The following is a 13,442-nucleotide window of genomic DNA, read 5'->3' as shown; positions in this document are numbered from 1 at the left end:
CTGCATAGATTCCCCGGCTTCAATGCAGCCTTTCCTTCTATCCGCTTCACGTGGTCGGGTCTCTGCTAGCCCCTGCCTCGCTGAAGAGGTGTAGTGGCGACCGGCGCTATCTGTGGACCTCCATTTCCGTGCAGGGGCTTGGCTTCTGCTCGTCCGGGTGCCGCACTGACCATGCACGCCCGCCCCTCTGCCATCTACCAGTCTGGGCTGGTCACGCTGTCTGCGTCAGATCTTCCTCTCGCAGTGCTCGGCGTCTGCCATGGCTGTCATCTTGCAACGTTTTAACTCGATATTTAAAAAATATTCACGGGGGAAAAACCCCTGCAGCCCCCTTGATTGGTTCGCGCTCCCTCACTGTGCTCGGTCGCTATGACATTTTTGTGGAAAATATTTATGCCCCTCCACTAGGTACTGAAACCCGCCTTTGGCTGCACTGTCTGGAAGAGCAGGGAGTGAGGGAGGTTCCTGAAACTCCCCTGTCCTTTGTCTTTAGGACACCTGAATGCGCCCAGTCCGGATTGGCTGGCTGGCTGTCCTTCAGGACAGCCAACCTGCTGTTTGAGTGACAGCTAGGCTGTGCGGGAATGGGAGAAATCTGCTTAAAAGGGTAGGGTTTTGGGACTGAAGACAGTAGCCCATTGGGAAGAACAACCTGACCAGGAAATCTTGAACAAAGCTTGATGCATCCTCCTGGACCATTGAACTGCCCGGTGAAGCCCTGCTGCTGTGCTGAAACTCCTTCTTCTGATCGACAAGGGAAGCTCCGGAAGGGACCTCGTCTTCCCTTGGGTTAGTGGGACCAACTAACCCCGGGACTAACTGCACTGGACCACCTTCCCCAGCTGGCTGTACTTCTTTGCTGCTGCAGGAACTGAGTGCCAGGGGTCGAGAAATCTGTAGTCGAGTGCATTGTCTGTGATCCAGCCAGAAGCTCCAGGAGTCTCCCCAGGACTGTCCAGAAGCAGGACTACCAGAGCTAGAGTCCCCTCATCAGAGTGCAGGAGTGAAGGAAGCCTGACTGGTATCCAAGATCCGCAGTGGTGCTGTTTACCGAGCACTGAAACCGCAAAGTGCCGCTGATCCTAAAAGAGCCTGTAGCTGTCTCTGAATTGTTGCAGCAGGAGTCTCCAGACGTCCTCCCTCTTGTCCCCACGACTGAGGCCCAGGATCTGCATCGCTGCAACCAGACAGAAGCCAGCTGGAACACGTCTTCTAACCAAAGGCACTGTTCTGACTTTGGGTACTTATCTTAGTGTCTGTAGCTTGCTCTTCTCAGTTGAGACTTGCAGTAGCTGCTTTGCTAGAGTTGATTTCAGCTCTACCCTTGACAAGTGATATATTTGTGATATTTTATTTTTATCGCGCTCTCATGCTCTGAGAACCTGTTTAACCTTTTGCCTTCCTTTAACCTTTCCTTTCTGCAACCTCAATCTACAAAATGTACTAGTGATATGTAAATGCAATTACTGTCTTAGTGAAGTCACCAACGGGTGTAGGAAGTGTGTAAGAAGCATTTCTAAAGAGTATCTACTAGCTTTGTGTTTCAGAAAGTATTTTAAATTGTATTTGATTGCTGCATATATTGCCCTTTTTAAAGAATGCTTATTTAAAAACTATTGTTAAATAAATATTTAACAAAAACCTTGAGTATAAGTGTTACTTGGCTACTTGTATTTGTGGATTTTATTGCTATAGCCCTCAGTTCACATTTACCCCTCTTGAGATAATCCTGGCTGCTCAGTCACACTACCAGCTTGTATAATACTGGGCTATACCAATAGGTGGGTTACCTAATACCAAGAGGACAAGGGTTGTGTAGTCTCTCACAGGGTTACATCAATTCTTGCCTAACAGGAAGTAAGGCAGAGATCATCTCACTATTCGTGGGACCCAGGAAAATGTATTTAAACATTCAGAGAAGTCCAAGGGAATCCTCAGCGACACTGCACCTAAGGTGCTCTGCGTCACTATACAAAAAGCAGATGCCTATGGAGTTCACAAGCCCTAATGTGATGTAGTCCTGATGCCGTTCTCAAACTCAGCTTTGTTCGAGAGTGCTGTCAACAGTCTTATCGCCGGCCATTGTAGAGTGTACTCACCTTGGGGCTCTCTATAATAAATGAAGTATTGTTCCCATAAAACCTGTCTGATTATTTGGAAGACGCCAACATAACACCTAAGTACAGCAAAAGAGCTGGGGGTCTCCACGGTTGAAGGGAATTGGCACAGAAATGAAAATTGTCCCTAACAGTAGCATCCTACAATACTTGGAATGTGAAGGTAGAACATAGAATCTAGAATGTAGAGTGAACGATATGGAGTGTTTAAGCAGTCTAAGAAACCCTGGTCGCTGTAGACCTTATGTCCAAAGCAGCACCGGGGCAGCTACTCAAGGGTTTTGAAAGAGTATTTATGAATTCACTGTAGATCCGCAGTTCAGCTTAGTCAAGCCCTGCTGAAGAACTTCTTGATCATTGACCTCCATAAATACACTGATATCCTACAGTTCATCATATGATTTAATAGCTTCCAGTGAGTCTGGAAAGCAAGGAAACATTATTCTCTTTCTACACCTACAATATTGAAGAATAGCTAATTTACTTATCCACCCCCCACCCCCCAACCACCACTCTGCAGTACTTCAGGACTACACTACTAGCTGTGCATCCAATGTATGCCTCCTTCCCCTCGGAATAATAATGTACTGTTTTATGTGTCTTGGGAGGATAGCTCAGGGGCAACTTGCTCGCCTTTGATGCAAGACGCGGAGCAACATGGTTTCGATCCCCGGGTCCGCTCTTAGAAACCTCTGGGTATGCAGCACGTTATAAATAGCATAGCATATAGCATTGGATGCTTTGCTTCTTCCCCCTCAATCTATTTTTTCTCAATTCAACTGTAATCCGTTTATCAACCTTGGAAGGATTAAGGGCCAAGCCTGCTCTTCCACATTCAAATTTGCAAACTGTAGGCTGACCCCCATGTCTGAGTCAAGTTCTTACTCACTGAGCCATCTACTGTTTCTGCTGTATGTGTAACGATGTATGTAACAGATTTGTAAAAGGACTTGAATACATAACACTTAGATACTGTCCCCTGCAAAGCCAAATCCACATTATATAAATAACACTTATGAAGTAATGCAATAATTGGCCTCAAGGATCTTTTATTTGTATTACCTCATTTTTACCTCCAATCTCAAAAGTATCTTGTCGGACCCATTTGGGAGGCATTTATATCTATGTAGTGAAAGTGACAATCCTCTGGCAATGTGTGCTGCATTGCAGTCTAACTCCAGTCTCTTAATGCCCACCTAGGTTTACCGTCCTGTTTTTTTTAAAAAAACAGAACTTCAGGAATGTGCAAGTCTAATCTCAACATTTCTAATCTTGTATTCATTCTTTTGAGACCAATATTATAAACTTTCTTTTTTTCAGTTTATCGCTGTAATAAAGTAACATACATGCTCTTTCAATTTCTAACATACAGTTAAGTCTCTTGGTGAGCCCCATTGTAATTTTTTGATGCAATGCTGCTGCTAATTGTCTTTGGCATTTCTTTACTTTTAGGGTGTGTGTGAGGAAATGCGATATGAAGAGATTCAGGAAAATTTTCCTTTGGAATTTGCTTTGAGAGATCAAGACAAATACAGATACCGATATCCAAAAGGCGAGGTATGTTAAGAAGTTCACGCCCCTTGAAACTAGGGAAAATGGTGGTCCGTCATGCAAAGAATCCACTGGTCGGTCTGAGCATCTTCGTCGGCAGGATGGAGCTCTTTCACATGGATTTCTTTATGTACAGCTAAGGGCCCATATTGTATCAGTGTGAAATCCAAGGTCAAGGTGGAAGGTACTAGACAGAAATGGGTTTTCCTTCTTCATACATGTTCTGTCAAAAAAAATGATTTTGGTTTTTGTAATTTGTTTGGGCTGATAAAAACAGGAACATGCTAAAATATTGTTTTCTAGATCAATAAAAGTAAGCAATGTAATTTCTGTGTGATTTCTTTGCCTAAGGTTTATAATTTAACATCGAACTTTCTAGTCTTTCGAAGATATTTTATGTATATTCCTTACAGCTCAAAGCACAATCTGGGGCGTGTGAATTTGCTTGGATTCACATGCTTTGCATAGGCTGCCATTTAGTGCTGGGTGCAGAGTATTACATATCATCAGAGGGGTACATGCCTATGCAAGGCATGCTATTCTAAGCAGATTCAAGCTACAGAAAGAACATTACTGGTAAGTTATTTGTCATACAAAACATTGGACATTACTTTAATTTTTTTTCAGCTCGAGTCAAACACTGAAACACAAAATACCAACCCCATAGAGAAACCCATTGTTTTACTTAACATTCTGCTTTGTGTAAAATATGTATTGTACTACACTGCATAAAATGGCACATTACAGAAGTGCTGTGTTCATTTTATTGTTTAGGTTGTGTGCCTACTGCCTAAAAGCTGACAATTAGTTTGAGCACACTGTAGCTGATGGTAGTCTAGTAATCCTACACTAGAATGTATTGTAATGCGCATCTCGTACTATGGACACAAGACTCCATTTTAATTTAAACTTGTAAATTGAATAGATTTGACATAACGCTTGTCAATGGTTTATTTCCCTCAATTTGTGTAAACTGAAATATTGAGTATGGTGACGTCTGGTAGTGCCTTTCCAAAGACAACGTATAATCCACAGACAAATTAAAGTATGAAATGACAGGTTGTCATTATTATCAAGCAGTTTGATTGTAGACTCTAAATGAGGCTTTCCTTCACTTTTTCCTCCCACAAATAATGTGGTACCCTAAGTATAAAAACCTTTTGAGTGCTTTGTCACTTATGAATCATCATTACAATCCTTGGAGATACTGAAGCCTGCTGGAGCAAAAAGTCAGACAAGTCAAGCGGTTGATATGTGGCTGACCGTCATTTGACATGCCACTGAGCCAGGGGACAGTGACCCACCTAGAAGTTATACATTTCAAGGAAGATTACAAAGATGAATTACATGTGGCAACCAATTTAGCAAGGTGCATTTCATCTAATGAAAACGATGTAATCCGATTGTGCCGAATTAATTCAGAGAACACAAGATCTCAAATGAGTACAACAGCAGCCCACACATTGGCTCAGTGTATGCAGGTATTGACCCGAAGAGTCCATGCTGGGTAGGGGCAACTTGATGCAGAATCTCATGAGAACGAAACTGTAGGCTAAGCTAAAGTATTATTTGTGTGAGGGGCAGATGCTCTTCTTCCGCTATTAGCATCAATGCAAAAGGCATTTGGTTTATACCATTTTGTTTTTACTTGATCAGTAACCGTGTGTATGGCAGTATTCATCCTCCTGTGTAGCAGTGATCTAAACTCACATTAACCCAGGTGTAAAGGGGAGGGGAATACTTGACAATGTAGCTTCTTGTGGCCTCCAGTTACTTCTCCCAGAACAGTTGAAAGCATGAACCCTTTCCATCTGTGCTCTAGCAAGCTCTTTTTCGTGGTTAAATGCTTGCAGTCCTACTAATGTTGTGGAAAGCAGCATGTATTGCCCAGTCTTGCCATTAAGTAGCATTATGCTATGATACATTTTGGAGGCATACAAGAAAAGATATTCAAACATCACTGTAATGTGTGCATTATAGGAATCGAGACTGCAGTTGTTTTTGGACTAAAAAAGCCAAGGTTTGCTGTCCATTTTCAACACTGTTGTAGCAGAATGAATGCAGGCCGTTCAAATAAACAGCAAATCCCACAAAACCATTTCAGGCGAAGATTGCTTCCCTGTTCATTGTTTGGGGTTTTGTGCACTTGTGTGGGTTGGTAGTAATGCTTTTGGGCTGCTGCTGTCTTCCATTTGAACATGACCGTCAGATTGCACCCACCACTCGCGCACAACTACCATCCACCCATTGAAATGCCAGATTGCTTGCATTCCACTCCACACAATCCCCACTACTTTTGCATCTGATAAAATATCCCCCTAAGCGCCTCCCTGCCCCACCAAGCAGCTGTCCGTGTTTTTCTGCTTTTGGTGTTTACGTGATGACTGCCAGCTGGTATTATAGAATTTAAACTACATATTAGTTGGCTTGTTTTATCCAGCATCTAATGTTTGTTCTTCCTTGCTTTTGTTTGTCTAGGTAAAATCCTTTGGATGACCACTGTTAAATTAACAGATTTGCTGTACTTAATTTGATGAAGTTCTGGTCTGTCCAGAAAGTGATTTATTAGAAAAATGCAGCCAGCGGAATTGATCTCAATAGCTGGTGTGCTATTTTTTCTTTTCTCTTTTTTTCAAACCATTGCGCTGATCCATAAAATTGTACATGCACAGTGGCACGTTACAAATGACGTTTGTGGCTATTTTACATGGAAAATAGTGCACTAATAGAATATTCTTGCACAACAAAGGGAATTCTCTGTTTTTGAGTAACCTCTCTTCTGTCTTCCATTAGTCCTATGAAGACCTTGTTCAGAGGCTGGAGCCGGTAATCATGGAGCTGGAGCGACAGGAGAACGTGCTTGTTATTTGTCACCAAGCTGTAATGCGCTGCCTGCTTGCATACTTTCTGGACAAGACCGCAGGTACAGCACCTTAATTGTATTTAATTTTTTGAGCAATAGGAATGACATTTCAAACAAATGTACATAAGTGGCATGGAAGCATTCCCTGGGTAGGATGATTGTACAGTAGTAGGTTGATGTGAGAGTGAAAGTTTATGTAGGGTTAGTATAAATACCTAGATTAGCTGCAATCATAAATGGGATAAACAATGGGGGCTTACTGCCGATACATGTGATAAGTGTACTTATTACATGCTTGTGGGACATGAGGTGGGTTATATCAGGACGAGTTGGAGAGGGGGTGTGCAGGGATGGGAAGAGCGCTTTCCTTGTTTATTAAGGTGTTTGTCCTTATTCTAATGATTCAGTAATTGTTGTCTGGGGGACGTCCCTTTGGAGGCGGCAAGTAGAAGGTACACAGGGTATGGGACAGAGGGTGTCGGCAAGGGGGGAGGGAGCAGGTCCATGTTTAGCTTCGTAGCCGGCAGGAATTTAGAGATTGATGTTGCAGTATGGTGGTGCCGTGGGACGATCGTGTTAGCTTGTGCAGGGCACCTGTAGCAAAGTTGAGAACTTTATTTAGGGGAGAGGAGTAGAGAGGAAGACCATGAGGTGTAGGCTTGATGTAATCAAGTTTGCTAAGCACAAGAAAAGAGATCGCTGTTTGGAGTAGTGGGTGAGATTGGGCAGAATAGGTTGCTGCCAAAGAATTCCAAGCCTTTGGTTAAGGAGATGAGAATGGTATAGTGGGGTTGGCATTGCTGGGAAGGAGAAATGGCTGAATGGAAGAGTTTATTCTCAGGAAACCTAGAGCCATCCAGTGGCGGATGGCTGAGAGGCAGCTGCTGATGTATTCAGAGACGGGGAAAGCAGAAACCTATCTGGGTGTCCTCATCAAAGTGGTGTACGGACAAAAGATGCAATGAATGGATCCAGGGAGGAGGTGCAAAGAGTGAAGAAGTGAGCTACGGACTGATCCTTGGGGTGCCCACGATGAATTCCATGAGATGGAGAAAGCCCAGTTGGAGAGAAAAGGAGGCCACCCAATATTGTGTGAAAGAGGGGGGTCAATGGACCCCAGGGCCGATATGGTGCTGAAGTCTGGGAAGAGTCTAGCAGGATGAGGATGACCGAGTGGTGAGCAGTTGTAAAACATTTGGAAATGTGGACGAGACGTTTCAGTGGAGGGTTTGCACTAGAAACCTGATTTGAGGGAATCGCAGAAAGAGATACTTGTGGTAGTCTACAATATGGTTGGAAACCACTTTCTATCGAGTAATCTGGGGAGGGGGTGTGACAGGAGGTAGATTGGTTTATAGAAAGAGGAGTTATTGGGGTCATCAGTGGATTTCTTGTGGGAATGATAGAGGCTACATTTTTAATCTTTGTTTACATTTCATTTAAAATAATGCCAATTATTGCAATGTAAAATTATGGCTTCCTTTTTGCTTAACTCCTAGCAATCTTTAGGATTGTCTCTGAGATGCTTCGATTAATTTTAACTGTGTGCTGTTCCACTTATGTAATGCTAGTCTGAAACATTCTATTTATGTGGTGGCAGTCACATTTTCACATCCGTGTGCACCTTTAGTGAGAGTTACCAATGCAGTATGTACTAGAGGTTAGTGTCTTAAAGCTCTGGTTAACACAGAATCCCAACGTTGCCTCTATTCTTGCTTCATGAGTGACATGCTTCATCTTCCGTTGCGAAGGGCAGCTTCACCTCACGTCAGGCTTTTACAAGTTGTGTGGACCTCCTAGCACCCAGCTGGTAAAGGTTTTTAATGGCATCATGGATGCAGGGGAAATTTCTCCCCTCATTTTCGAGGGATATCATTCCTGATATCCTGAAGGAGAGGAAAGATCTGATGCGGTGCACATCCTATCGCCCTATCTCGCTATAAATGTAGATGCAAAAATCTTTACCCGAGTCCTAGCATCAACATTAGATGTTGTATAACCCAAGCTGGTCCACACGGACCAGGCTTGCTTGGTGTGAAACAGACGTAGCTCTGACGGTTAGGGCAGATTTGCTGAAGAATTTTAAGACTGAGCCTGGGGTATTCAGGGAGAATCTCTCTGCGACCAGGATGAGTTCCTTTGATTTGTTAAATTAGTCAAGTTGTGACTTTTGACACATATGAGGCGTCTTTGGAGTTAGCCCCTTAATCACAAAAAATTTGAGAAATCACATTTTTCCCATACCACTGTTAGTGTACAGGTTAAAAATGAAGTCTGGATTTCTAGCAGACAATAACGGTGGTATGGGAAGGCTGTGATTTTCCCTAATTATGAGAGAATAGCAAAGGGATTAACCCGGGACTGAACTATCTATGAACACTACCTTACCCAGTTGCAAGAAATAGTTATGCACCGTTGGGTTCATGTCCTGTTTTGAAAAAGACCCCTAGGCCGAAATAGCTGTAAACCGAAGGACATCAATGCAAATAAAACTGAATAGGCGCATGTTGAAAAGTGTCATTTTTTCTGAAGTCCAACGAAGGGCTTCCTAAACCCATTCAATTGACAGTACAAGACTCCACTCTCAGTATAAGGCTGTACCACCTGAGTTCATGGTCATGTTGACGGAACATACAGGCTTATTTTAGGAGGGTGAGAGGGCTGTAGAATCAGTACAAATGAAATTTTTATACAAATGGTCCAAAGAAACACAAACACTATGTATTGTTAAAAAAAAAAAATGTTTATTTAAATACAAGTAAGCCCAGATGCATCTTGCGGAAATATGTACTATCACATTATATATAATCACACAAACACTATGATTGAAGGTACACGGACCGACGCATATATTACTTATTTGGAACACCTAACGGGAGTTCTAGGGAAGTCCAAAACCAATAGTTACTTTTATATTACTTTCAGTAATACCAGGGTAGTAGACCCTATCCGTTGTACCGTGACGCTCTGGAAGAAATCACATAGTAAGTCAACTGGACAATATACTTTTCAGATCTTGTGAAACCGATTCTAGGAACAGTATAAACCTGTAACTCTGATTCAGGATAAGTTATTCTAGGGCAGTTGGACCTTGGGGTGTAATATTCAATTAAAATTGCTTTTCAGTTCACAGGCTAAGGGGAGTAATAACATTTAGGATAAGTTATACTCAAGGTAAGTAAAACCTATGCACTTTTTACAGGAGCTATTGGCAACTTAGAGGCAGGTATAAACCTAAGGCTCTTTTTGTGTCTGTTAAAACAGACTAGGGAAAGCAAAACTCAATGTTACTGTATATGAATGACTCGAGGTTATTTTAGGTAGGTAAAACCTAATGAAGATTTATTCTGGACAGGCTAACCCCAAGTCGGGGGAAGCAAGACCCAGTTGGGAAACGTACACTCTAATTTTCTGAAAGACATAGTTAAGTGAAGCCAACAATTATTTTTGGCAAAGGGGCACAACCAATTCACAGGTGAGTAAAATACCTGTATCTACTTTTTAGAATGGCATTACATTTCTAAGATAAGTAATACATTTTGTAACTGTTCTCTCGTTACCATCCAACTCTTTTACAAGTAAGTAACTTTTATACACTTATTCTCTTTTCTAGGCAAAAGGCCCAATCCTTCAAAAGTCTTTCCCTTATTCTTGTAGCATGAGTGTTCTCAGTGGCAGAAGGGGAGGTCACTAGGGTCTAGTGTCCAACAGGCAGTAGCAGGATAGGTTCTTAAGTAGCAAAAGTCAGATTTCCTAAGTAAGACTGTTCAAACAGGTGAGTATTTTCATTTAGAGTTGGTTGAGGGTCCAGGGGCTTCAGAGAAGACCCCCTGCGTGGATTCCGCAGGGGTCTGGGTGAACTGGATGAGGCATCTACCAATCACAGCAAACTCCCCCAAGCTATACAGAAATCACCATGGATGAAGTTAAATAACATACCTCAGCCAGCACAGTACCTCAGCACAGAAGAGTTGCAGCAGGAAGACTTCAGGATCTTCAGCAAAATACCCAGTCGGTGGATTACTTATCGTGGTGCCTGAAAACAAGACCTTGTAAGAGACTTTGCAGAAGGGATCAACTGTGAAGGCTCGTTGCTGGATATGGTTCTGTGGATTTTGGAGCCCTTTTCAGCAGCTGGAAGTGGACCTGAATATTGCTGGTCGAATTCTCGTCATTTGCGAGGTCCAGCACTCGGAGGGGATTTTTCGGACTGGAATCGTGCCTCTGGAGATCCAGCAGGATACCCATAAAGTTTCTGCGAGATTCGGAATTGGGAAGAGTGTGCACTGCACAATGTCTCGAGGGCCCAGGGTAATGGGTTATTGCAGCCCTTCAAGGTCGCAGCACAGCGTGAGATGGCACGAAAGGCAGGTCTTGGGTCTAGTGGGTCACACCAGGCTCTGGGTCCTTGTTTTCAGAGTCCCCACGTCGAGTGGAAGGAAGGGCTACAGCCGGCTCCGGTTACACAGCAGGTTTGCTGGTCTCTGGAAATCGTTTCAGCCGTGTATTCTTCATCTTACTCTTAGTTTTTCGTTCCAGTGCTCAACTACTTCTTCAGCTTCCAGGTTCAGACTTTTATGCAGGGACCCAGCCAATCAAACAGCCTTGCAACATTCAAACTTGGGGGTGTTGGCAATCCTTTCAAGGCAGCCAGCCTTCCAGTTTGAACTGGAATCTCGCACTCGGGCTGGAAGACAAAGGGCTGCAGAGTTTTGGACTCCTCCCTCGCTTCCTGCCTTCAGACACGCTGGAGCCTGTGTGGGCACTCCCGCCTAAGATGACAATCACACAAAGGAATTTCCCACCATGGATGTCGGAAGGAACAAGAAAGGACAAGGAACACTAAAAGGGCAGAAAAACAAGACGGGCCATTTTTGTAAAAATTGGCACCCATGGGTGCCTTTACCGGGGCTGTGTAAACAGCCGCAGTAAAGGTGCACCAAATTAATAAAAAGGTTCACTGCCACCAGCCATTAAAGGCAAGCTTGTCCTTGTAACATAAATGTTGCATTTAAAATGAGAAGAGAGGATACTCCCTATCTCCCCAGCACTCCACATAAGGTGGGGGGTGCTGGTCTCAATTAATAAAATGAAAAAGGTATCCAAAGATCCTTTCTACCCTTGGGAACTGTAGTTCTCATAAGGTCAGCCAGAGAAAGTTAAAAGGGGAGCCCCTAGGGCAACCCAGCAACAATAGGCACTTATTGCCAAACACTTGTCAAAAAGTATAACTTGTAAAAGATGCTATGGAGAGTGTTAAAAACGACACCCATAAAAACAGTAAAGGACTGAGTGTGGGAAAAGATTCCCACCCACTGAGGTATAGGGAAAAATAATCTACCATTCCAGCAAAAAAGTTCTGGGGATGACACAGGTCAGGAAGATTTATCATTGATATTTAAAACTTTCCCAACACTCCATCCCAAAGAAATTGCAGAAACTCCCTTTGCACCTTCAAGAGAAAGTCCGTTGGGACCACCACTGGCATCATTTGGAAGAGGAACAATAATTGGGGAGCAGCATCATTTTGATGCAGTTCAGCCTCGCCATCCACAATAAAGACCTAATCTTCCACTTCCCCAATGTCCACCCGTTCCCTCTTCCCAAAAGAGCAGATTATCAACAAACCTATCCTCAAACCGCTTTGGAATGTATACCCCCAAGGACTTAAAACCTAACTCTGCTACTACAAAGGGAAGCTCGACCCCTGGTGCTCGGTTCCTGCAGCAGAAAAGAAGTACAGCCAGTAGGGTAAGGTAGTCCAGTGGAGTTCGTCTCTGGGTTAATTAGTCCCACTAATCTAAGGGAAGAAGTCGTCCCTTCCGGAGCTTCTCTTGTCAATCAGAAAAGAGTTTCAGCACAGCAGCAGGGCTTCACCGGGCAATTCAAAGGTCCAGGAGGATGCAGTAAAGTTTGTTTACGGTTTCTTCGTCGGGTTGTTCTTCCCAGTGGTCGACTGTCTTCAGTCCCAAAACCCTCAACTTTTGAGCAGGTTTCTCCCATTCATGCACAGCCTAGCTGTCACTCAAACAGCAGGGTGGCTGTCCTGAAAGGACAGCCAGCCAACCAATCAGGACTCGGTGCAGTCAGGCATTCTAAAGACGACGGACAGGGTATTTTCTGGAACCTCCCTCGTTTCCTCCCCTTCCAGACACACTGGTGCCAGAGGCGGGTCAGTACTGAAGCCCGCCAAATGCAAAACGAACAAAGGGCTCAAACCTGGCTTGGCGCGCAGAGTAAAACCCAAAAAAGACCTCACAAACAGAAAATGGCGAAAAAGAAGCCCAGGGCCATTTTGACCAAATCCATGGGTGCTATACTGCAGCTGAGGATTCAGCCTGCGGTTGAAAAGCACAATGGTAGGAAAATTAAACCACTGCCACCAGCTATTTAAAGTAGTGAGGGTAACATAAAAGATGTATGAGTAGGTAGGAAAAGTGGCTACTAAGTAACCCCCAGCACTGTACATAAAATGGTGTGTGCTGGACCTACAAAGAGAAAAGGTAAGTAAAGTCAATTTCACTTCACTATTCTTGGGAACAGTAGATTGGGGTTGGTGGTCTGTCTGAAAAATAAAAATAGAACCATAAAAGTATGGCCTAGTGGGCGCTGTTGAGCAGCCCAGAAAATGGCTGCTTAGCCTGTGAGCTCCGTGTTTGCCTGCCTTCATCTGCAAACATTGGCAGACATCCGTTGTGCTCCCGGCCATCATTTTACGGGCTGACTACTGACGCCCTCCTCTCCATGTACCTGTGATCCTGGGCAAAATCGGCATCAGGGGCCCGAGTTGCAGCCGCCTGACACTTTGCCTTCTGTGCGGCCTGCCTTGCGTGGTCTTGTGGGTGAGACCGCCCGCTGCCCTGCTTATCATTGCTGCAGACATTCGCTCGCCTGAGCATCGCCCCTGGGGG

The 13,442-nt window shown here is 43.9% G+C and overlaps 1 protein-coding gene across 5 annotated transcripts in view; it reads left to right on the top strand.

Moving 5' to 3' along the window:
* The window catches only part of PFKFB4 (6-phosphofructo-2-kinase/fructose-2,6-biphosphatase 4), a 632,962-nt gene that overhangs the window by 464,275 nt on the left and 155,245 nt on the right, over positions 1-13,442 (top strand). For all 5 annotated transcript variants that reach the window (XM_069643565.1, XM_069643564.1, XM_069643563.1 and 2 more), the window contains 2 exons: positions 3,570-3,674; positions 6,462-6,591. In XM_069643565.1, the coding sequence (XP_069499666.1) occupies positions 3,570-3,674; positions 6,462-6,591 (235 nt within the window). The remainder of the gene's footprint in view (positions 1-3,569; positions 3,675-6,461; positions 6,592-13,442) is intronic.

This window comes from Ambystoma mexicanum, chromosome 2p, assembly GCF_040938575.1.
Source record: "Ambystoma mexicanum isolate Mex_15411 chromosome 2p, UKY_AmexF1_1, whole genome shotgun sequence".
Lineage (NCBI taxonomy): Eukaryota > Metazoa > Chordata > Amphibia > Caudata > Ambystomatidae > Ambystoma > Ambystoma mexicanum.
This window is presented reverse-complemented; position numbering and strand designations above follow the sequence as displayed.